Source organism: Rhamphochromis longiceps, linkage group LG10, assembly GCF_057381845.1.
Source record: "Rhamphochromis longiceps isolate RC_006_pf linkage group LG10, R_longiceps_female_GT1.1, whole genome shotgun sequence".
NCBI lineage: Eukaryota > Metazoa > Chordata > Actinopteri > Cichliformes > Cichlidae > Rhamphochromis > Rhamphochromis longiceps.
Window position 1 is genome coordinate 12,694,614 of NC_140566.1, and position 24,534 is coordinate 12,719,147.

The 24,534-nt window shown below is 40.9% G+C and overlaps 2 protein-coding genes across 2 annotated transcripts; both read right to left on the reverse strand.

Annotated features, from left to right (window-relative positions):
* Positions 1–390: 390 nt before the first annotated feature.
* Positions 391–20,743, reverse strand: akap10 (A kinase (PRKA) anchor protein 10). Its single transcript, XM_085420218.1, has 15 exons — positions 20,518–20,743; positions 14,914–14,961; positions 13,797–13,976; positions 10,109–10,600; positions 8,500–8,598; positions 7,877–7,961; positions 7,600–7,723; positions 7,128–7,264; positions 5,099–5,243; positions 3,144–3,311; positions 2,797–2,906; positions 2,313–2,395; positions 1,824–1,876; positions 1,583–1,675; positions 391–1,494 (listed from the first exon to the last, which is right to left on the reverse strand). The coding sequence occupies exons 1-15, from the start codon at positions 20,537–20,539 to the stop codon at positions 1,489–1,491; spliced, it is 1,845 nt and encodes a 614-aa protein (XP_085276344.1). The 5' UTR covers positions 20,540–20,743; the 3' UTR covers positions 391–1,488.
* Positions 20,744–21,673: 930 nt separating this feature from the next.
* Positions 21,674–24,319, reverse strand: bkgd (beta-keto-L-gulonate decarboxylase). Its single transcript, XM_085420221.1, has 8 exons — positions 24,154–24,319; positions 23,977–24,075; positions 23,746–23,819; positions 23,558–23,659; positions 23,249–23,425; positions 22,879–23,028; positions 22,676–22,792; positions 21,674–22,541 (listed from the first exon to the last, which is right to left on the reverse strand). The coding sequence occupies exons 1-8, from the start codon at positions 24,218–24,220 to the stop codon at positions 22,368–22,370; spliced, it is 960 nt and encodes a 319-aa protein (XP_085276347.1). The 5' UTR covers positions 24,221–24,319; the 3' UTR covers positions 21,674–22,367.
* Positions 24,320–24,534: the final 215 nt, after the last annotated feature.

Genomic DNA, 24,534 nt, shown 5'->3' on the forward strand with positions numbered 1-24,534 from the left:
TCACGCTGATTTTTATCTTCGACTTAACTCTATGTGATTAACCACCAATAAGCTCCACTACTAAAATGAATTAAAGATATGAAATGCTGCACTAACAGGCTATTTTTTGAGCCCCTTCAGCTGTAGTTTATAGTTTTTAATTGTTGCATTTTCCTGGACATGTTATAATAAAAATCAGAATGCCTCCTAATAGAGGAAGAAAAAAATACATCACCTCGTTTCTAGTTTTACCCTAAACATAACAGCATATTCAACATTGCCCCCACCTGGTCAGAGGTGATAACTGTCTATGGGTGTTGGCACAAGGATTGGCTATCTTTTCCCACATTTTAACATTAATGTAGTCAAATTATGTCAGCGGAAGAAAAAATAATTGACAGACAGACAAAGTTTCATAATATATGTATTTAAATCAAACACAATTTAAATATATTATAGATTAAGTACACATAGATGTCATTAGTGGTACATAGTACCAAGAGTCTGTTCTGGTTCTTATCCACATCTTGGTAAGGCTCAAAAAAAACTTTTTAAAAAAATCATTTATTTCACCATCCAGTTAAACAGTCCGCTCATCACTGAAGTCTGTTTCAGTGACATATAAAAAAAAAAAAACAACAAAAAAAAAAAAGAAAAAAAAAATCAGCAATCACCATAAAAAATTAACATTAATATTTGGGGTAAACCAGAAATCTAAATAGATATTTATACACAGAACATTTAGGACGAGGAGTTTTGGAGTTTTCCAACAAAACTGGGAGTATTTTCTTCTATGCGCTGTAAAGGTGCCAGGATATTTATACAGAAGGTCCACAAGTCCAAGAACTGAATCCACTCTTCTTCACTGTAACATTTCCAGATGTTGTACAGTACCAAACAAGTAAAGCTACATCAGCTAACACCAGTAAACAGCTGGCAATGCCTCTCTGGGCAGCCTCATGGAAGCGTATGCAAAAACTGTACAACGTTCCAAACCAACAACCCTTTAAGCGGCTGACCAAAAGACAGAAGTTCATGTAAAAACAAGGAATGGTTATAAAAAGCGTGGGGAGGTGTGTCATCAAGTAGTGAACAAAACGTTGCTATTGTTGCATCCTCCGCAGGTCCGAGATAAGACAAAAGTGAGAGTGTTGACTGACATGCTGCAGCTTCTCCTGGTAATGCCAAAAGTTTCCTTCCTCCAGTCTGATGCACTTTGCTTTACTCTCAACACGTGTACCTTTATAGTGTTATGGAGCAGGAAGAGTGGAACAATGATGTACTTCAAGTTTTCTATTAGCCCAAGTGTGAACAATCACTCATCCAAGCTCTCAGCTACACGAACACACACACACGCACACATGCACACCTGGTGGTTGGAGAAGTGATAAAATGCCTTGTTCTTTCTCAGAGTAATGCAGTTCATTGCAGTGTGAACTCTGTGTACTGTTTATCACTGGCTTGGCCAGAATCTGTAGGGAGTGACAGTCCTTTGGCTCCTCAGTGGGGTCATAACTGCAGACAGACAGAAAAAGACACTTAAGAGAACCTGCAGTTATCCCACATGCACGCAGGAATGAGACTGCTGAGTGTGGTTGCGTACCTTGGTGGCCTTGCCGGGGCTGTCGTGGTTTGACTGGTGAACAACGTCGTTGACAATCATCTTGGCAATCTGCCACGCCATCTCCTCCTGGGCCTTTGGTCACAGTGCACACAATGCATTCTATTTATATTCTTTAATGGACTGGTATAATGTGACGTTTTATACACACCACTGAGAAAGCACTGCTATGGGCTTCGAGCTATTTAATCATTTATGATAACTCAGCATAGTGCAATCTCACCTCATCCGAGGTGCCTTGGACCCATTTCTTCATGGCTTGAGAAAATATGGAACCTAAGTGAGAGGAGTGAGAAGACAAGATGACTTCATTGCTAAGCAGAAATCATTAACATGGCTAAAAACTGAAGGCTAATCTTAGCATTTTAGAAGGATTATCAAAGTTAAGTCATTAAGTAATTAATCTCCAGTTCCTTCATTAACACATGAATAATATTTAATCAGTAAGAAGTCAGTTTGTCATACCCTGTTCTAATCCTATAGACGGCACTCTAATAAGCTAAGATTTTTATCCCGCTGGACCCGGAAAGTAGTGAAGCTGTTTTTGTTTTGTTTTTTTATAATCTATAATAAGGGAAAAGTTGCTAAATATTTCAGAGCACTATGCGCTATAGGAAGAAGATGAGATTTATATTCATGACTTTCATGGCAAGGAGAAAGCAGATAAAAATATGACAGAGTGTAGGGTGAGAGAAGTGTGACCGTATCATACCTTTGGATTTCTTCACATCCGGCTCTGGCTCTGCCTCCCTGATAAACTGGCCCAGCTCATTCACTTTCCCAAATGTCATCCTTCTGAGAAGACAAACAGGACAAAACGGAGCCTCAGGCACATCCGCACACAAACACACACCATCCCAGCACTGGTGTGAGGGTGTGCGTAAGCCCTTCAACAACTGTAATTTCAGCAAGGGGATAAAAGCAAATCTCCCAGACTAAACTTCTGTCTTTCAATAAGATCATTCTCTTGATTTATTTCTGCACATGATTTTTCAAAGCACGCTCATAAAACCCTACGACGGAGTCAATAACAACAAAACACGTACAAGCACTAAATCCAAACAGCAATCAAAGGAACATAAAAGGAGAGAAAAGCGAAGGTAACAGCAAGGAAACACAAAACCATGAATCAAGCAACAGTTAATCTTTGAAAAGATTAACATTTTCTGTCACTGGATAGAGGCACAAACACTCACCCAGCGTACGGCCGCTGGTACAGGGTCTCAGGGTCCAGGCTGGCAACGTCCACCGTTATCGCCTCGTCAAAGTTTTTAAGGATTTTGATTGCTGCCTTTCTGGCACTTTGCTGCAGTGAACAGACCATGAACAGCATTTTTAGCAGCATTACAGATAGCACTTATATAAAATGTTATTTGGCATCGTTATATCTCCATCCCTACATTGTTTTGTTGTGTAAGACTAAATGACATGAATGGTCATGAACATTTGACATTAATAAAAATATCTTTATTATCCGTGTAATGAGGCGGGACAGGTCTAAATGTCAGCAGACATCCCTGCAGGGGCTGAAGGTGTGGGTCACCTGAGTGTGAGAACTCTCGCTGACATTTGAACTTGAGCGGTCGTTGTCCATCGGTCCGCCCTGACCTGGAGTGCTGACATTCACAAACTCATCGGCCCGCACTGAATTGATGAGGTCACTCAGGTATTTGTAGTAAAGGTTGCTGGACAGGAAACCTGGCATGTAGACCTGAACGAATGCAAAGCAGGGTGAACTCTGGGAGAAATTAATGAGCTTTCTGATATATTTCTGGGCACAAGTTACAGAGATTCCCTTCTGACCTTTATGTTCTAACAACAGTTTTCAGCTTTCCTTTCATTAACCAAAACCAGAAGCATTTATCAGTGGTGTAATGGGACGATTTGTCAGTGACTTGCAACAAAAAAACCTTTATGGAGGATCCTATTCAATTCACAAACCTAATTAAATAAGGCCTTCACATGCTTCTCTTCTAGTGTTTCATTTTCATCATCCCTTTATAGGGCTGAACGATTATGGAAAATAATCTAATTGCGATTTTTTGCCCCAATATTGCAATTGCGATGCGATATGCGATTATTTTTTAAGGTCTTTGTCTTCTGTATTATTAAACAAAGACAAGCAATACATCATATAGTATGGCCAATACTATATTACATTAATTTTAAACTGTTCTTTCCTGGAAGACAGACCTCTGTTATGATGACATGAGGTGATGCATGAATTGATGACTGACATTTTTATTTAACTTCTTCAATCACAACAGTATATTTGAACATACACAATAGTTTATTTTTAGCTTACAAACATCTGAGCATAAAGTGCTGACAAGGAACCCTGGTGTAAACATTAAAATGAAAGTCAGTACAATGTGCAGATTGCAGAAATATACATAAAAAAAAATCAGTGGCTTTACCACACTCAGTTTTTCGACATCTGTGAACTACTAGACAGTCATTCAATTAAAAAATAATATTAAATAAATAAAACTAATAAATAAAAAATACACACATCTTACTGATCTCTGCAGTCAGTAACATTACACATAAAGTGCAAACATAATAGCAATTGTATAAACACACACACAAACACGCCTTTAAAGTTTAAAGGCGTGAAATTGGACGGTCTAGCCTTCTGATTAGCTAATCAGAAGGCTAGTTCTGATTAGCGTCACCGCTGTCTCGGTGGAGTTTAATAAACTCGGCCGTCTGCTTCTTGCTATCTAAAATATAACCAGACACTGGCGTAAATTCTCGACTGTCTCATACTTCTGTTTAATAAGTTTTCTGTTTGACGTTTAGTCAGCTGTGTGAAAACCAAGGAGGAACCCACCCGGGGGATTAATAAAGTTTTATTTTATCTAATCTAATAACTTTAATCTCAGCCAAACCGATTTACTCACGAACAAACAAAACACTGAAAAAAGCCCAAAAATAACATTTTTAGGTTGTCTAAGTGACTTATATATTACGTTTAACCCGAGCAGCGAAACTCCGCGGTGATCTGAAAATGATGTGCCGGGAATTGTGCCGTTCTCGGCCGCATCAGTAATCCTCGAGCTCCCGGCTAGCTGTCGAGCTGGTGGGTAGCAGACGCCTCTGAAAACGTCGAAGCACTTTTGCAAATATGGGATATCTTGATAAACCGAGCAGATATTTGATGTTTACACAACTACTTTCTCGCCTGAAAATATGTTAAAAGTTTATTTTGTGACCCAGAAAGATTAGTATGAGTAATTTTAAAACTTAGTAGCGGCCGCCATTGCTGGAAACTGGAGTTTGGCTGGGCCGCGCTATGAATTCTGGGATATGGTAGTAATTTGGACAGCCTTATAATCGCAGTATAATCGCAGCCTTTGCGGTTAGAAAATTGCACTTGATCATGTCGCGATATTATCGCAAATGCGATATATCGTTCAGCCCTATCCCTTTATCCTTAGGAGAAAACCTCTATTAAACACCGAGACCTTGTCGTGTTTTTCTATCAGATGATCTGACCTTCTCCATGGTTGTCCAAGCCTGTCTGAGTGGAGTGGTGAAACAGTCAGGCAGTGGCCCTCCCTCTCTGCAGATATTTGACTCTATCTCCATCCGCACAGAGTCACCGAAGCCCAGAGGGTTGGTAGCCTGGAGTGAGAAATACCTGAAGGGATAATAGAAGAATATGCAAAGAGCTTCAGAAAAGGGCGCCATTTTTTAAAGATATTAATCAAAACTGAACAATTCAGACAAAACCTCAAGACTTTTAAATCTTACTCTATAAAGCGCAGATGATTTAGCGTGACGCTGTAAACTAATTAGTGTGCAAAAAGGTGACATTTATGAAGAAAAATAATTACAATTCAAGCAAAATAGCTCCCAGCAAATATAACAAAGTTGAAGCTAAGAGGAGGAAAGTGCAAGATTCCACTACTGTCATCTCACTATAGATGAATTACTGGACTTTTACCTTCTCATCCTTAACTAAGAGAAACAAACTATCTGCACAGTTTAACTTACTGTGAGCCTGGTGGAAAGCCTCCACTGAATATCAACCAACACATTAAAACATCTCAATTCTTCATGGCTGACAGACTAATCTTCATAAATGCCAAGTAGAGTGCAGTACATAAAGTCTAAGAAAGACAAAGATCTTCAATAATTAATTTTTTCGTATTTCAACAGATGATGTCAGCCTCTTCCTTATGCCCCACAATTCCAGTTAAACCAAAGTCTAGGTCTGTAATCTTAGGTCAATATGTTAGGTTGTCTGACAACTGCCTGTGTTAGTTTTATGAGAACCGTGTTGCAGGAACGAATCGTAATACCTGGAAATGTGTTAGGATTTTTGAATTTAGGACTATTTATATGTGGTTTGTTTTTGTGAAGATGCCTGAAATTAGGTCAAAGATAAATATGAGCTTCCGAGATTTTGTTCTGCTAAATAAAATACGCCACTGGTGAACTCTGAAACCACTACATGTCCAAGAGAATGTGTGTGCTAGCAAGTTGCTGAATTGGACAATACAGCCGATCCCATTGGCGAAATATCCAAATCAAATTGCCGTTTGTCATCACTGTGGCCTTTTTTTGGCAACAAGTGGAAAAGATTAGTTGCTAGCCTATATAACATTCTCATTTACTGAACTTTTACATTGAGTCAGTTCCAAACTAACGTGACATCAACCGTGTCTGAAACATTGCGTGGAGACATTACTGCCGTTTGCATATCACAGTTTAACTACCATCAGCAAACTTTTCTGTAAACTTTCAATTTTAAAGCTCAGGATCTCAGTACAAACATACCCAAATCGGAAAATCTGAATATGTTTGGTCTTGAAATAAGTTAAATGTTTGTTTGACTACTAAAATTTGTTTTGTAATGGCATTTGCATGCTCCCACAACTTGCCCCACCTACTGTCAGCAGCAGCTCCACTAGATGTAAAGCTTCCTCTCACATGTGTAAATAGAAAATGGTCCAAAGACTTCACTTTAAAATAACAAAACAGAAATAATTTAATAAGCTTCAAATACTAGTTTTATAATTTTAGGCTTACAAGGCTAGCAGGCAGAGTGTACTCCAGACTAGTCAGACAAAGACACAAGTACAGCTGAACCCTCCTTCAACCTGACCGTGTGCAGACACACTGCTGCTGATTCACTGTCACTGATCACCAAATAATGTACCCAAAGATAAAAACACACCGATTTAATCACACCAGGAATGAAGGTCTTCAATGAAACACCGTTACTGAGCGCACACTACTCTTAAAACTCATATTTGATGATAACTTGATAGATTTAGGTGAAATCTGGACTGAAAATGAATGACGAAGGAAACAAAGAGGAGCAACCTTTTAACAAAAGAAAACACTGAAAGAGTCTTAGATTACTTTCCTCCTACAATTATATTCTCAAACTCAAAAGAAAGAATGACCTCAACATGACAGCAACTTCCAACAATAAAGTCAATCTCCACACTTTTAGAAAAAGTAACTGGTTAAATCAGACACAATAACATCTTACAACCACAGACAGAGGACCTACTTGTCGTAGAGAATCATGGCATCATTTTGAGCCTCCTGGCCATCATATTGGCCCTTTTTAGCTGCTAGCTGGTTCTGGAAGTTGTCTGCCGCCAACCAGAACTGCAGTACATTCATTGATTCTTCCTTTTCCATGAACTATGAGAAGGAAAACAAAGAAAAGAGAAAATTCTAGTGAACCTCACTGTGTATATGCTGACAGGACATCTTTTGTTAAATGTTTACTCTTTCTTTGTGGATGGAGTTTTGTATCATATCAGTGACACTGTAACAGGAGCATCTACAGGTTTCTTGTGTTTACTGTCTTCAGTTTAGTTTCCTGTCTGTATGGAAAGGTGTACAGAGCAAAGAGGAGGCACAGACTCTGTGTGTTATAGCTAGAAAACTGTCATTCTTCTAACTGAAACAGTGTGGAAATGTGTAATGATCAGGTACAAATAAATCATGTTTGAGGAACCAGTAGCACCACTCACCTCAGAGAAGTAGAAAAGAGCTGACTCACAGAACAAGATGTCAGCCAAGAACACAGAGCCACTAGTCAACACTTCAATCTGGTATTTACAGAAATGATGGCTCCGCAGGAATTCGCTAAAGTGCCTGGAAATCAGAAAGCAGGTGGGAGGTGAATAGTGCAGCAATGTGGAAGACAGGATGGCGAAACGACACGGGGCACGGGGCGGGCTTTAATCTTAACGTCAAAACGTGCTGCGAATATTAACTGCTCTTGGAAATGAATGGACAGAAACTCACTGTTGCTCCAAGATAGCGAAGGCTACCGACTGTGCAATGACAAAGCAGTTTGGGTCCACCATGCCATCTTCTCCACAAATCTTAGCTACACAAAACAGAAGAGAGCGGATATTGTCACACACCAGGATCACATTTAAAATAGAAGACTTACTGCAGAATAGAATAACCCTTTATTGTCATTGTACATGTACAACGAAATTGTGGATGCTCCACACCAACTGTGCAGGAGTAAATGGTAGACAGCATGAATAAATAGCAAATAGGAGAAATATGTACCATAAAGAGAGACTGATACAAATCAAGAGAAAGGCACACACTGGAGAACAAGTTGCAAAGTGCTTGGAAGTAGTGCAAAGAAAAGACTTGGTCTGAGTCGAGTCTGTATGCGAGTGGCCTGAGTGATGGGGGTTACTCAGACCATGGCTCAGATTAGTGAAGTGGATGGGCAGGGGTGGGGTGTGGGGGCATAGTGGACAGAACATACAGTCCGAATGGCCCAGAGGAAGAAGCTGTTTGTGAGGACACTTGCGCGCACATGCACACACAAACACACACACACTTTTTGAACAGATGGACCATAATGTGCTGTATTAAAAATAGAGAGACAACATCTGTGGTCTTACCAACTATGTCATTTCTGATCTGTTCTGTGATGGGGATGGGCCTCACAGCATCTGGAGAGATGTACTTGGTGAAGATAGTAACAGCATCTTTTTCTATACCTGCAAAACACACAAATTATCTCTCAACTGATGCTCAAGTAAAGCTCTTCCTCCAGGTGGTCAGTCTGAATTACCAATTAATGCATCAATCTAATGCCCACATGTCTTTGCCTGTGCACACAGTGAAATTGTTTCAGGCTGCTGGTCTCGTTCCGTCATGGTAAAAACCAAGTGTACAATTCCACCCACTGCTTTTATGAAATTTTCACAAGCTGGGTCATGAAAATAAACAGCTGAGGGCACTAATCATGCTCACACAATGTCATTAAACCAGTGCGGACGAAGAGGACGAGATGACATGCTTAAGAATGCCACTCAAACCTTTAATGTGGTGACCAATGTGACCTCACACAGACCTGCTGTTTCATCCCGAGCTCTTCAGAAAAATGCCTAATGGCACCATTTACAAATTTAAGCAAGACTGAAAATGTGAAAACACAATACCAAGATAACATGTTTTCTTCTTTGTGAAATTGTGTTAATTTCAAAACTTATTAGTTTTAAATAAAGTAACCTAATTATTTATGCTAATTCTAAACTAAAATACAAGTTTTCAAATTGTAAAGTATCTATGATGGCCCACCTGCAATAACTTCAAGACCCACTAGGGGGTCCCAGCCAACACCTTGGAAATCAGTGCTCTAATGTAAAGCCATTTTCATCCACTGCAGCCCTGTACCATCTTTGACATTAATCAAAGAACTGCATGCAAGAACACACAAGGACAGTAACCAGTCTTAAAGCTGTCAGCTCCTTCTACAAAGTCTGTGTGATGTCTGAGACGGTGCGTGTGAGATCAGAGCAGATAACGGTTTGTTGACATCATGGAAAGTGAGTGGATGTCCTGTGTGCAGCACCCTAGCCTAAACCAAAGTGAGTATTCACAGAACTGAGAATGTCTCTGAAGTTTCTGAATTTTCTCCTGCCATAAGCTACACGTGAGAAAGGACAAGTTTGCACAATGCGCCAACCCCATTCTCCTGACACAGTTCGGTGTCCACTTCCATTACAGGTCACTGTAGCATTTTCAGTTTACTGATGTACCAATTTTGCCACAGCATCAAAGGATACAATTCAGTTTTATTTATATAGTGTCAAATCCCAACAGCAGTTGCTTTAAGGCCCTTTACATTGCAAAGTAAAGATTCTACAATAATACAAAGAAAATCCCAACAATTAAATGACCTCCTCTGAGCAAGGACTTGGTAACAGTGGGAAGGAAAAATCTCCCTTTAACAGGAAGAAACCTCCAGCAGAACCAGGCTCAGGGAGGGGCGGCATCAGGAAATGTACTGGACAGATCTGACAAATCCACATTAAGGTCTTCAATCTTAGACAAATAGGAAAGCTGCCATTTACGAAGATTTCTCAGTATACTGAAAAGTGATTGGTTGGCCATCAAAATAATAAATAATTTCCCCTGTCAAAATATAGAATCCACAAAGAAAGTTAAAAACCTGTAAACAAGACAACAAATGTAAAGATAAAAAGGTGTTTAAAGGCGACTCACTTTTCATGAGTGTGTCAGAGAGGTCGCGCAGGGTGCTGCTTGACTGCACCTTTAGGGGGGTCCCCGACCTGGAGGGTGGCTGCCTGCTGGGTGTTGCTGTTCGAGGCGTACTGGGTCTCGCGCCTGCTTCTGTGCTGGATGAGTCCCGCTGCTGAGTCTGAACTGTAGAGCCTTCGCTGTTACTGTGCCGTGCAAGGACATTGGGCTTTTTCTGGGTGAGTTCTGAGAGCTCTGAACCGTCTGGAGACGCGGGGACCGGCTCGGCCAAGGAGCTGTGTTTGACAGAGTTTAGACTATGCGCTCTAACACGTGACCAGCTGGTGGAGCGGAACCTCTCAGCCTCCAGCCAGAACCGAACCAGGTGGTCTGCACCTCGTAGTTCCATGAAATGCATGAAGTGCGGTATCGCGACATTGTCCTGAAGGGCCTGCTCAACCGTCTTGGACATGCGAGAGCGCGTCTCCTGGGGCTGATAGTTCACACTGGAGTGACCTGGAACATCAGAGCATAATTCATTGATTCAACTGTAAAATTTTAGCAACAACACATTTATTAACAGGCAACTTAGGTGCATTCATTAATGATAAAACTTACGTCATCTTTATACTACAAATTAAATCTTAATCACTGATATTTACTTTATGCTATTTACACAGCATACACTTTAATGCCTGCTTTTAAAGACTCACAACAGCAGAAATTCCATCCATTGTTAAACACTTCCGTTTAAATGACAATGAGATTTACACTGTCTTTGAACACACATTACTCACTCAAGTGCTCAAGTTTAATAACAGACTGTGGGCTACATTCTTATTTACAGCATCAACCTTCAAAGGTAACGTGCACACTATATTGATGGGAGCTGCAACATGAAATGAAAGATAAAAAGAGGATTTTCTGTGTTCAGCTCTCTCTGAACATTTGGTCCTGGCTGAAGGGCGCCGTGATGGGAATTCTAACTCCTGGATATTTGTTTTGAAGGTTTGTGAATTTCCAGCTCATTCTCTGTCTGGAGTTGGTCCTAGACTATGCAACAGATGATTTAACACAGACAAAATTTTCACAACCGTGCGTCACAGGCACACATCTGTGTGTCCTGTCCATACTTTCAGTCATGCGTGGATTAAGTGGTCAGCAACTACAGGGGCATCCACAGCAACCTTTGACTGTACAATCCCACCATGCTCCAAACTCCAATCTGAGTCTACAGGTATTCTGGAAACATTACTCAGAGATTTTGGTCCATATCAACATGATAGAATCACACAGATGCTGCCAACTACACATCCTAGATGTGAATTTTCCATTCCACCACATCTCAAAGGTCACCATGAAACAAAAATCTCCCACACAATTACACTACCACCAGCTGGCCCCATTGATGAAAGGATAGATCCACGCTTTAATGCTGTTTACACCATACTGTGTGACCCTACCAATTGAATGCATCAGCAGAAACCGAGACTAATCAGGCCAGGCTATGTTTTTCCAATCTTCCTTTGTCCAACTTTGGTGAGCCTCTGTGAATCGTAGCCTCAGTTTCCTGTTCTTAGCTGATGAAAGTAGCACCCAGCGTGATCTTCAGCTACTCTAGCTTATCTGCTCAGAGACACTCTTCCGCATACCTCAGTTGTAACAAGTGGTTATTTGAGTTACTGTCATCTCAAAGCAGTCAGGCCATTCTCCACTGTCCTCTGACATAAACAAGGCATTTTACCCAGAGAACTGCTGCTCTCTGGATATCAACTCTTTTTTTGACCCTTGAGATGGTTGTTTGGAAAAATCCCAGCAGATCAGCAGTTTCTCAAAATCTTCACATCAGCCTGCCAAAAATCACAAGCCACATTCAAAGTCTTCAATTCAACTTTCTTTCCCATTGTGGTGCTCAGTTTGAACTTCAGCCAGTTGTCTATATGCCTAAATGCACCCCATCTGACCAGCTCATTAGTTATTTGCATTAATGTGCAACTGAAGTGACTGTCGATGTAATCTGGCTAAATAATGCTTCAAAGGGAGACTGTTTAAGCAAACTGAGTGCTCTATTATCCATCCTGACTAGACACCCGACTGTCTTGCGGGATTTTGTATCACATCACATCAGCTGTAGTTAGTCTGAAGCGTGGGCTGAAGTTTGGCAGTGTTAAGTTTGCTCTTTGAAAACAAGATGGTGCTTCAAGATGTGTCACGCAGTGTGTGGTGCTTTTCGTCAGCCTCTTTAGATTCTTAAAGATCACACAGTCACGGCCACCTTAACACTGAAAGCTGTTAGAAATCACAGCAACTAGTCCGGCATCTACGGCGGGATAATCAAAGGCTCCTGTTTCATTTGCAACCTTTTCACAGTAATTCAATGTCTGTTAGAATGACTTTGAATTTCAGTCATAGTGGTACCTGTTTTATATTTTAAACACTAGCAAAGAAAACAAAACAAAAAAAACCTCATGGCCCCTGCCTTCAGAAGCCACAAACCCTCAATCCAACTGTGAAACTGCGCCTCTCTGCCTCCTAGACGCACCCTCATTAATGCTTCCTTCCTTTTCTTCTCCAGTCTGTTGAAACCACAGACCAGAAATCACCACTGCCCAGCAAGTCTCTTTGAGAATTTGTCGTCTAAGCTGCAGCACAGGTTCCTCCACCTCCGTCCGGCACGCCCCACCTGCTCGTACAGTTCCTGTCACTACAGTGAATGCTCACCGCTCCATATCATGACATCCGGGGAGCGTACACAGAATCTAATTATAGAGTATTTTTCGCCCTCACGTCACTGCCTGAGAAGATAAGGCCAACCTTACGCTGACAGGAATGTTTGGGTGCTCGCGATACCTGATACATGTAGCCCAGTGAGTGGCTCACAGGATTAATGAGGGAATACTGCCACTTGCATAAGACAATAGGATGTTTCTGCTCTTGTAGTGACGCAAGAGGCGTACTATCGCTGTAACACCAGAAACAGGAGCTTACGACAGCTGTAATTACCTTTGAATTTTGACAGCCTATTAAAAAACTGTATTTATTTTCTATGCAGTGTTTTTCTTGATTGTCAGAGCTTTTCTGTATTGGTTTCAGTACATCCAATGTGAACCCTTTGTGAACCAGTTAATTAATCTATCAAATAACAACACATTAATTATCTTTAATAATGTATAATTACTTTTCAAAGACAAAGGCTTCATATCTCCAGTTTCAGCACCTAAATGAGAGATCGTGTCTGCTTTTATTTGTAATATATGACTAAGAAAAGTTTCTTTATGTATGAAACTCGATATAACCAGGAAACTTCACTTTGAACTCTGGGATAAGGAAACAATTTCTGAGCAAGTTAACAAAGTCAGTCTTAATGCTTGTTTCCTTTTGCATTCATTTCTGAGGAAAACTCCGGTTTAACCAAATTGCATTCAAGTAAGTACAGAACAGCAGAGAGGTCCTTCAAAGTGTGCAGCATGTTATAACTCAAACTGTCGCAAAGGTCACAGACTAAATAAATGAATCCTTATATATACACATATTAATAACTGTAACCAAAGAGGGACAACAAACCTGCATCTGGATCAAACTCAAAGAAACCCAAAATAAATTCTGTCTCTGTGATTCTGAATCTACAACGTTTTATAGCTAAATATTATTCTGGGTGTTTTTCTGCAATCATTGGAAACGATGCAAAAGCTCATGAGTGCAGCTTCTGTACCGAGATCTCCAAAGTGCGCCGCTTCCATGTGGCTCGGCTGCTTCTTGAGGATGGCGGTGCGACCGCGGGCAAAGGAGTCCATGTTGGCCGAGATGGCGCTGATGGCCACGTGGCTCGGCCCAGCAGCTTCCTGGATGGCATGGTGGTTCCTCAGTCCTGGAGATTGAGGGCTGGTTGGAGCTGTGAGCACAAGATGAAAGAGAGAAAACAGAATTTAGTTAAAAGAAGAAAAAGAATATAATAGCATTGATGTTCTGAGTGGCCTGAATGTGTGACAACAGTGTGATTTGTAAGAAAGGGTCCTTTTAGTGAGAGTTTCTGGAAAAGCTCATAGTGTACACAAAGCCTCAGGCTGTGGCAGATGCTTGAGAAGACAGACTGCTCAGTGTTTGTTTCACTGTGCGCTGTGAGCTTTGTTAGCAGCTAGAGGCTACAGCTTCTGTCCGCGAGACAGTTTAACCAGCACTGATTAAAGATAGAGAAAAACCAAAGGAAAGAGTTATGAATCTTTCAGCTGTGATCATTTAAGACCTTTTTAACACCACATAAGAACAGTTTTTCCACAGCCAAACCTCAAGAATAAGGGAAAGCCAGAGGAAGGAAAAAGGCTTACAATTACATAATAAATGCAACCATTTATTTGCATTCACATCACATGTTTGTCTCTACTTGCCATCTAGAGGTTATAATAATTTCTAGAAATGTAATTACAAAATTTAAGTGGCTTGAAGTGGATGAAGCCAAAGTAAATGATTTGCTTTTCACGTTTAATTAAGCTCAAGCTTCCCAACTGCTGCTGTTGCTTTGGATCTGCGAATTCATTTCAAACTTTTAAATACAGTCTAAGCCCTTCTTTGAGGAAACGTAATCCTGTTATACATTTCAAGACCATCCTGTAATGTTGCTGGCGGAGCAATCAGAGATGCACTTTTTTCCAAGTCAGCTCAAAGTGGGCGAGGGTACACAAGCGCATCAAAAAACACAAAAAACATTTAAAAAAACAAACAAAACAACAACACCACTGGATATTTGTGCTTATATTGCCACCAAACACAGCTGTGTCATTTCAACAACTACCAAACCTTCCATAACCTCACAAGAGTAAAGAGGAACTCACCTCTATTGACTTTAGCGTCTGTCCCTGTCTCAGGTTCTTTGCTTTTGGCTGTGGGGAGAAAGATGAGAGCAGTGGTTGGAAATGGAGAAGCAAGCAGTGTTCTGAATCATAATACGGGGAGGGTGAAGAATCAATACATGAGATTTCACTGAGGGGTTGATGTCGTGTGGTGGGGATGCGTTTCCCACAACAACGATTCTGTAACACTTGTTGAACTCTAATACAGACTTCTAAGAAAGGCTGCTTAATGATATCTGCAGAACTGAAAACTACTGAAAAGGCAAAAAAAAAACCCAACATTGTTAGTCGTTATCATGGCAATGTCGTTTCACACTGTGTGGAGTTAGTCTGTGTTAATAGTTAATTAGCCCTTACATATGCTTTCCTCCACCTGGCCACACTGCTGCTGACAGATGTGGGTTAAACCTCGAAACTGGGTTCTAAAATGTGAAAACAATGTCCATCCTGCTTTATATACCACAGTCATTCGCAAACTTTTCCCAGCATCCTCCACTTCCAAAGATAAAGAGTTTGTAGGACAGACCCCACAGTTCTAAATCAATTATTAATTATTTTTTTTAAAAGCTCCAAAGAGCATCATCAGCAATCTTTTTGCTTACTTTCCCCACATGAATTAAGCTCATTCAACTTCAGATTATTCCATGGTCATCCACGGCCTCTATGACCGCAGTTTGAGAATCACTGCTTTACAGCGTGCAGACAGTCAGGGCTTTTATACTAGAGTCCTACAATTTGTGACCTTGGTCTATCAGTTCTGGTTTTCCTTCAAATGACTGTATGCTAGTTTACACCTGAAGGTCACCAAGATTTACTGATTGTCCCGGAAAAATACACAGTGCATATAATACAGCAGATATGTGAAGCCATTCCAAAGCCCTGCAGCTCTCAAATTAACCAAAAAGAATGATGTGTGTACTAGAGCAGGGCGATATGGCCAAAAATATTTATCACGATATATATTTGAAAATTTGCGATAACGATATAACTGACGATATAATTGATGCGAGACAAAATACAACTCCACAACATTACTAGCGCAAAAAGACAACCTATCATTTATTTTCACTTAAAAATTAAACAAGAAGCTGGTTTTTATGTACATTAAAAGCTTTATAAAAATGTAACAGTGCAAATGCAAATTCCTTGCTGAAAGTTTAACCAAAAGGCATTTCCAGTAGAAATGGGCTGACATATCCTGAGCATAACCATGTATAATATCCACTGAAGTTAAAAAGAGGTGCTTTGCAACATTAAACTGCAGTGTGCAGTACGTATTTTTCGGACCATAAGGTGCACGGGATTATAAGGCACATTAAGCGAAACAAAGCAGTCAGATAAATCAAACTTTATTAAACTCATTCTTCTTGCTTCCTCCACTTCTGTACCATTGATTCATTAATGTTGAATTCTCTGGCAGCTGCTCTATTCCCATGTTGTTGCAGTATATTAATGACTAACCTCGTATTGTGGATGGATTATCTCAGTTGTTCTCCTGACTGAAGTTTGGTCCGTTTACAGCATCCTGCCATGCGATTGCATTTGTCTCTAACCATGAAGAACCTTCACGTTAACTTTTATAAGTGGAAAAGTGTTAGTGTTTGTCCTCCAGCTTCACTGTGTATGTTATGCTAACATAGCTGTGTTGCTAGCGATCACGTAGCACATAATTATATACCAGCTAGCCCAACTTCAGTAACCCTACAAACGTCACTGCTGTTTAGTTTCCTGTCTTCATTTATGTTGGAAGTGATAGCAGAGCTGTACATTTGATTTTTTTCAGAAATCTCTCAGTCAGAACATGCTATATCATGCTTAGGTAACTAGCGAAACTAGCGAGCTAACTTCCGCTAGCTTCCTGCTAGCTTCTAACTCCGTTAAATGTAATACATTTTGTTTTCATGGATGCCTGGAAGTTAAACTTCATAGTTACACCTGGTAAAGCAGCAATGCTGATCGTTTTATTAAAGATGAAAGAATTTAGACAGTTTTTAATTCTTAGTGATGCTGCAGTGTTCGTTTGACCTGAAGAATACGGAGTTTAGGACCCAGATTACTCCCAGATTTAAAAGCATCTTAGTCCGACAAATATGACAATAACGACGGCCGCTTGCATGTTCTGCAAAAAAATGTGCTTTGTCGTGTATCTGACGGACAAACACCAAACCAGTTCCACATCACTGAAGTTGCACCATTTTTACAAACCAATTCTGGTTCATCTGTTTCACTCAACAATCGGCCATGTGCGTATGAAAACAAAGGCACTGCGCATGCGCGTTTTACTCCCATTCTATCGCGATATTTCATTTTCCTATCGTTGCCTAACATTATACCGGTATTACCGTGAACGGTATAATATGGCCCAGCCCTAGTGTGCACCCTGCAGGGGAATGAGTGCATGCTGGCAGACATAGTGGCAACCATTCATCAGAGTGACCCTACACTCATATCTCCGGATGAAGCAGTTTGGTTGGGCCAAGCGACCGTTTCAAGCAGTGACATGACAAAATGGACCGGGAGGCCTGAACGAATGGAGCTGAAGATGCTCTTTATGTGAGACATTTGGGATGGAGCCATATCTGAGTGTGTGTGTATCAACCAAGAGTCAATGTTGGCTGAGACCGACAGGCTGTCTGCCACAGAGAAGCGACATGGTTTTTAAAAAGCCTGGACCCCAGTCATTTTTACACAACTGGACTAAAACACAATGATGCAAATAACTACAGTGAAGTAATGCTTTTACGTAATGTTAATGTAAACGTTATTACAGGACAATGACAGGTTGGTGAAATGGATGCTACTATTAAGAAAAACTAGTTACATAAAATAATAAACCTTTAATAACTACAAAGAAAACGTACAATAATGTATGAACAGAGTGCCTGGGACTTAGTGGAAAATTGCATTCAAATTTAATAGTAAAACTAGAGCTGGGCGATAGAACGATAACGATATGTATCGCGATATAACTTTTACTCGATAGAGAAATTAAGCTATCGCGATAGACCTCGCCGCTCTTGTCCTCTAAAAAAAAAAAAAAAAAAAAAAAAGATCAGCCAATCCAAATTAAGTAGCACAGAGCCGAACCAATCACAGCCGCAGCGTCACGTCGCGTGACTTGTAACGTACAGCACAAGTGCCAAGCCGCATGTGTGTTTGTTTGGGAAGCAGCCAGCGGGTAATGGAGGAAATGAGTGTGCCGACTAGAAAAATCAACCGAGCGTGACCGAAGAGAAAACAGATAATGGTTCCAACGCCGGAGAGATTGTCGAACGGAAGAGCCATAGAAGTTCCGTAGTGTGAAGGTATTTCGGCTATTTCAAGTCTGACAAAAAACAGAGTAGCGTGTACTGTAAATTGTGCCGAAAGCAAGTCTGGAAATACAATGAACTGGTGCATGCGTCACACTGTGCGCCACGTTATTGTTTCGGTGAAATGAATTTCTACAATACTGTTAATTCTACTCTCTTGCAGTGTTTAAATGCTTACATATACACACAGTTACTGTCCCTCCACACATACGACTCGGTTCTGCTTCTATGCCCCAGCTTTGTTTACTTTTTCCCACCGAGGCTTCTAGACTTCTGATTGGCCAACATTTCTGCACGGTTAGGAATCTAGCGCCACCTGCTGCTTTGGCATGTTCATAGCAGCGTTTTCCTTCATTTCTGCCTTTATGTGTGGACGGGATTATTTTTTAAAACGGAAACGGAAAATCTCCGTTTTCAAAAATACCCGTGTACGTGTGGACGTAGCCTCAGTCTCTGACTGGAAGCGCTAATTCGTCATTCGGCTTTTGTCAGACTAAAGTAACTGTTAAAACTGTTTGAAAAGCTCAGCTATACAACAAGGAGAGATTGAGAATTTCCTTTTAGTTCTCAGTTTATTTGATATTGACAAAAGTTAGTCAGTTTTGTCTGTTCTTCTGTAAAACAAACTAAGATTTATTTTTAGAATTAATATTTTGTTTCTAAGTGGAATTGACAATTTAGTCTGTTTCGTTTGTTCTATTTTGAAACTTAAACGCTTTAGCGGCTGCCTTTTGTGTAGTTTGCAATATTTGCCTTTATTTATCTGAAAAAGTCTCATGTTCCTTAAGTACATCTACCCTGTTGAACTTATTATGGGAAATAAATAATATAATAAATAAATAAAAACAAGCTGCTGATTATTTCACATTTTACTTGTGAGCAACGGCACATTTAAATCTTACAAATATAGTTATTTGGCTTATATCGTGATAGATATCGTTATCGCCTGAAATGAAAAAAACATATCGTGATATGAAAAAATCTCATATCGCCCAGCTCTAAGTAAAACTTTCACTTCCTCTTTTTTTGGCATTGAAATTCTTCCTCCTAACAGGGAACAAATTCACTTCCTGTCAATCCTGAGCAGCATTCTGGGTATGGATAAGTGAAGTCTATATTTCCTCATTTTGGTGATCTGCTGTGTCAGCTGTTTTAGTCACTGTCACTGCCACCAGGAAAAACCACTAATCTTTAGGGGATACCAAACCGCAGGCTAGTTTCAGCAGTGAAGTTATTATGGTGGCTTCCCAAGGAAATGAGACGGGAGCTCTATTGACTCCATTATTAATGGCCTCTCTGGCCTTTATATATTTTTTCTTATTGTGTGATTTCTATCAAAAGCGTCAGACAAACCTGTTGTCACCTGTTGTAGGATGGTGCAGCAGAAAAATAAAGTCCTTTCTTACTTTTCCAAATGTATTTGCTACACCTACTCTATCCCCCTTAATGTTATAATTTTCAGTTTGGTTGACAGGGTTTCAGAGAAGGGCTCATTTGTAGGTGGTGGCGAATCTGACATTTTGCCCACCCACTTTAAAAAAAAGATGCAGATCAGACACAAAAGACGCCTGTCAGTGTGACTCCAGCCTTCACAATGACCACAAAAGAGGTTGAACTGTGGGGCTTTGAACTGAAATTCATTGTCACGTTGTGTTCAAAAAAAATATAGAAAAACGCAGGCCCAGCCCATCTAGGTTCTACTCAATAGTGACTGAAAATTAGCATTAGCCAACTCCAGGTTCTCTACAGCCAAATGTGTTACAGGAAACGTGTGTCCTTTTGATAATTAACAGCTCTGACTGAGACACAACCTGTCACCGGTAATATTTCTGACATATCTTGCTTGTTAAGTATGTATGAAAATACCTCAACAGAGCTAGCTAGCTGCTATTGAACATTTCGACACAAGCGTTGCTTTGGAGCAGATAACAGTGTTCCTTTGATGCTCTGGAAGCCCTGAATTATGTCTGCATACAGGAAGGCGTTGATGTAGACTTGTGGCAGGTTTCTGTGGTGGATTCAATGCCACCCCGGCTAACATGAAGTTAGATAAATCAGGAAGGGGGGTGGGGGGGCAGTGAGGCCAGCGCTAAGCTAATCATGTAAAAGCAGTAAGGAGCAGCGGCAAAGGAGGAAACGTATTCCCTCAAACGCCTCAGTTTACACGGCTAATTTATGCACCGACAACCTCATCAGTCACATATTATCGGGCACCCCTCTCCGCGGCGCTAGCTACCGTCGACGTTGCAGCCTTCAGCGGGAGCTTTTTCCTCACCTTTCCTCTTGAAAAACGACATGACGGGATTCACACTCTGGACGTTTCCTCAGCTCACTGACACCATCCCGTGGATTCGCGGTTGTCTTCATTCAAATGCAACTGTCGCGTACACTCCTGAGCTGGAAACGGGTTATTGTCGCAGCCACGGCTACCGCTGTCAATTAAAATATTTCTGCAAATCCGAAACCCAGTTCGGCAGCCATATTGTCAATAAACGTCTCACTTCCGGGCTGGTGCGGCAGCAGCATTGTGGGAAATGGTGTACCGCCTGCGTTGGTCAGCAGAGGGCGCTCTTTGAACGTGAAGAATATTAAAGCTATAAAAGTCACCTTTGATAAGTGATTTGGTTTTTACATTTTAATAGAAGTATTCAATTTTTTTTAAATAAAAGAAATATAAAAACAAATTAATTTAATTATTATATTGGAAACATGGTATGCCCACAGTGAAACAGATAATATTAAAAGCCTGTATGCCTGTTGGCTATACACGTAGCTGTACAAGAACCTTTAAACAGCCTTTAGGGAAAATTTCTTAAACGTTCCTTCCAAAAGGTTTCCCCAAATACTAGGGGGAAACATTTAGAAAGCCTCAAAGTTCTACTATCACCCAATCAGACGGTAGCAATGTAATTCATTCAGACACAAAGACATGGTTGCTGAAGTTCCAACAGAACATGAGAATAGGGAAGAAAGGTGATTTAACTGTCTTGTTACAATCGAGGTATGCAGAAGAGCATCTTCAAACACACGTTGAACCTTGAAGCAGATGGACTAAGCAGTGGACAACCACACCACGTATCACATTTGTCTGTTAAAAAAAGCAAAGAGGGCCTACAGTTTGCACCGGCTAATGAAAACTGGGCTATAGAAGATTAGAAAAACGTGGCCTGGTGATGAATGTTTAGTGATGCAACCTTCGAATGGTAGGGTCAAAGTTTCATGTAGACAACATAAAAACATGCATCTATCCTTATTTGTCTCAGTGGTTGAGGCTGGTGCCATGGTGTGAGGGATATTTCCTTGGCACACTTTGACCCCTTGGTACCAACAGAAAATCAGTTCAGCCTTTCCCACAGCTTACTTGAACCTTACCAAACAGAATATATAGTTATTTTACAACACACATTAAAAAAAAAGCCACTCAGAAGAAAATCATTGTCTTAGTTTATTAATTAAATGACAAAGTTCTTTACAAGTAACACATCTTTCCATCGGTTTTGCTGTGACAGTTTTCCACTGAGGAAAGATTTATTTGAAATGCCACAAGATGGATTTAAAACACTAAAATCTGATTTACTTTAAAACAATATCACTGGTTAGGTGTACACAGTTATACGCTTACACCACTGGTCTTTCTAAGCACCAGCACTGCTATTCTACCCTGTTTCAGCAAGTGGAAGTATAAGAAAGCGATGTGAGGTGGATATTAATCAAGCACATTGTGCACACACCCACAAGAGGCCTAATCATACAAATAAGTGAATCCAGGGTGTGGGCAGGTTGGCCACAGAGGTTTTTAAAAAGCTAGCTTTCTCTAAGAAGCTTTACCTACTGCAACAGTCTAGCCTGCAACACGTTGCACAACCTTTTTGATTGCAGTAGAGTCAGCAAGCATTAATGTAGGCCAAGGTCCAAAGTACGTCAGCGTTGTGATGTCACTGTCCACCTTTTTTTTCCTTCACACAATTCAGATCACTTCATTGGGATTCTTTTATTTTATTTTATTGATTCATGTGCAGTGACTTTTTTATGTGTGAAATGTAACATGCTTTAAATGAATCAATGAGTCGCCTCAGTTTAGATTATCAGAAGATTCTGTGCTGCCAACATGTTTTATGCAGTTTTTTAATCTCGTCCGACACCGTGGGTCTCCTTCGGCCTGTCGATGCGGTAGACAAACTCTGCAGGCATGAAATAGCCCAGATACTCCACACTGTCAGGTGTAGTGTCTATGTAGTAGTGGCCACCTTCTCCGTGGTGACTGAAGCAGTGGGTGTGTTCCACACGCAGGTCCAGGCCCTGCAAAGCAACCAGGCGGACATTACAAAGAAGCCTACTGAACAAAAACACCGTAATCAGGTAATAAAACTATAACCAGATCTTTTTATATTTCTGCATCACGCTGAGGTGTGAGTCTATTGGCTTTAACTTACAGGGTCTCTGGATACGAGCACCGACTGGCAGATGAGTGGAGCGCTGACCTCAAAGTGCTTGAGCCAGTTGTTGACGTCATCGTTGGTGTTGAGGGGGCAGACTGAGAACTCTCTTGGCTGTTGACAGGCAAGGAAACAAATCAAAGCACGTGGCTGTGCCAGCAGCAGTCTGTAACATGCTCTGTGTCATGTCCACTATTTACCATGATGTGGATTTTAGCCTTCCCTTTCTGGATGATGAAGGTGCCTCCCAGGGCCAGACTTTTATCAGGGTAATGAGCTTCAAGGCTCGTCCGCAAGGCCGTCACCAGACTGTGACTTCCTGTTCTCCTCTTTGCCTGAACCTCTATGACCTGCAGAGGCACACGGGTGAAGACTACCAACTCAGCATGTTTAGGCACACAACTCTTGTTAATGTTTATTCTCTCATTAAATGGGGCTAAAGTTCACGCAAAACAACATCAGCAATGTTATTAACTTACAGATAATTATGTTTAAGTATAACTAGTTCGTTATTTTCCAAAAGCAAAATCAGGATGAGAGTGCATTTTTTAAAAGGCTATGACTGATTACCCTTCCAGGTTTCCCTTCGCAAGCATACAGATTTCCCAGCAGCCCAAAGTTGCAGTCTGTGAACTTGTCGCTGTATTTTTCTAGCAGACACTGGTCATCAGCTGGGTTGATGGAGGAGAAGTAGCTGCTGTTCACTGCGGGCCTTCCCCCTGCCTCGGTCAGAACCAGAGGCATCAGCTGTGGACAAGAACATTCATTCCACTGACTGCTGCCGTACCAAACTGCCCTTTCAAGATTATAATGACAGCTAGTTTATACTGAGGTCATTTGCTGAGTGAAGCACTTTGAATTAGAAGGAAGGCAATTCACCTCTGCGTTCATTCCAACTATTCTATTGGGAGCAGCTGCTGCACCGAGGATGAAAGCGCCTGGAAGTTCCAGCTCCTTTGATACAGTGTTCATGTTGTATTCCTGACAGTAGAAGAAGATGCTGAATATGCTTTAGCAAAACTTTTCATTAAAGTTTCTCAATGCAATTCTTTTATTTTAAAACCTACCTTTTCCTTTCTGACCAGAGGCACCAGATATGGCACACCACCAACATCAGTGATGCGAGGGCTTCCACACAAGCCTGCAGGGTACAGGCGAAATTAAGATACGTTTCTGATACGCAGTCTGCAAATGAAGCTCATCCCCACTCATATGCATGTTTTATGAAGTGTTTTAAATTGACCAAAATGCATATGCATTCGTTTTTAATCACACTTGTGTTCTTGATAGGCTCCTACCTTTGACAGGAAACTGGAAGGGTTCTTTGGTGAGATCCGGACACTCCACAACACTCACTTGAACTTCAGCAAAGTTGGTTTCCAGTCCTGCTTGTAATACTGCAACCAAACACCTTCATTAGCGCCGAGTCACATGAACACGCATGCACAACTTTGCGCTTATATATCAGAGCTTACCGCCACGCAGCTCTTCTAGATCTGGGGCGTGCAGCTGAACCTTCTCGGTTTTGCTGGTGTCTGCCATAGATCCACCTGAGAGTGCGCGCGCTGGGATACAGTTTAGAGGTGCAGGGAAAGTGGATAAGAAAAAGCGGACAGGACCAGGGTTAACTTCAAACAAAGAGTAAATAAGAACAAGATGATAACCCTCCCCGGAAGTGTTTCCTCATTCAATTTAAAGACATTGGTTATTTCTTTCACTTAGAAAATCGAACAAAAAATTGCCCATATTCGCCGTAATAATTAATAATTCCCTCTAGATAAAAAGGAAAGCATTATTATTGGTTGGCTCTAGATGTGGGGTCTTTGGGCTCGGGAAATCTCCCAACTCTATGAACT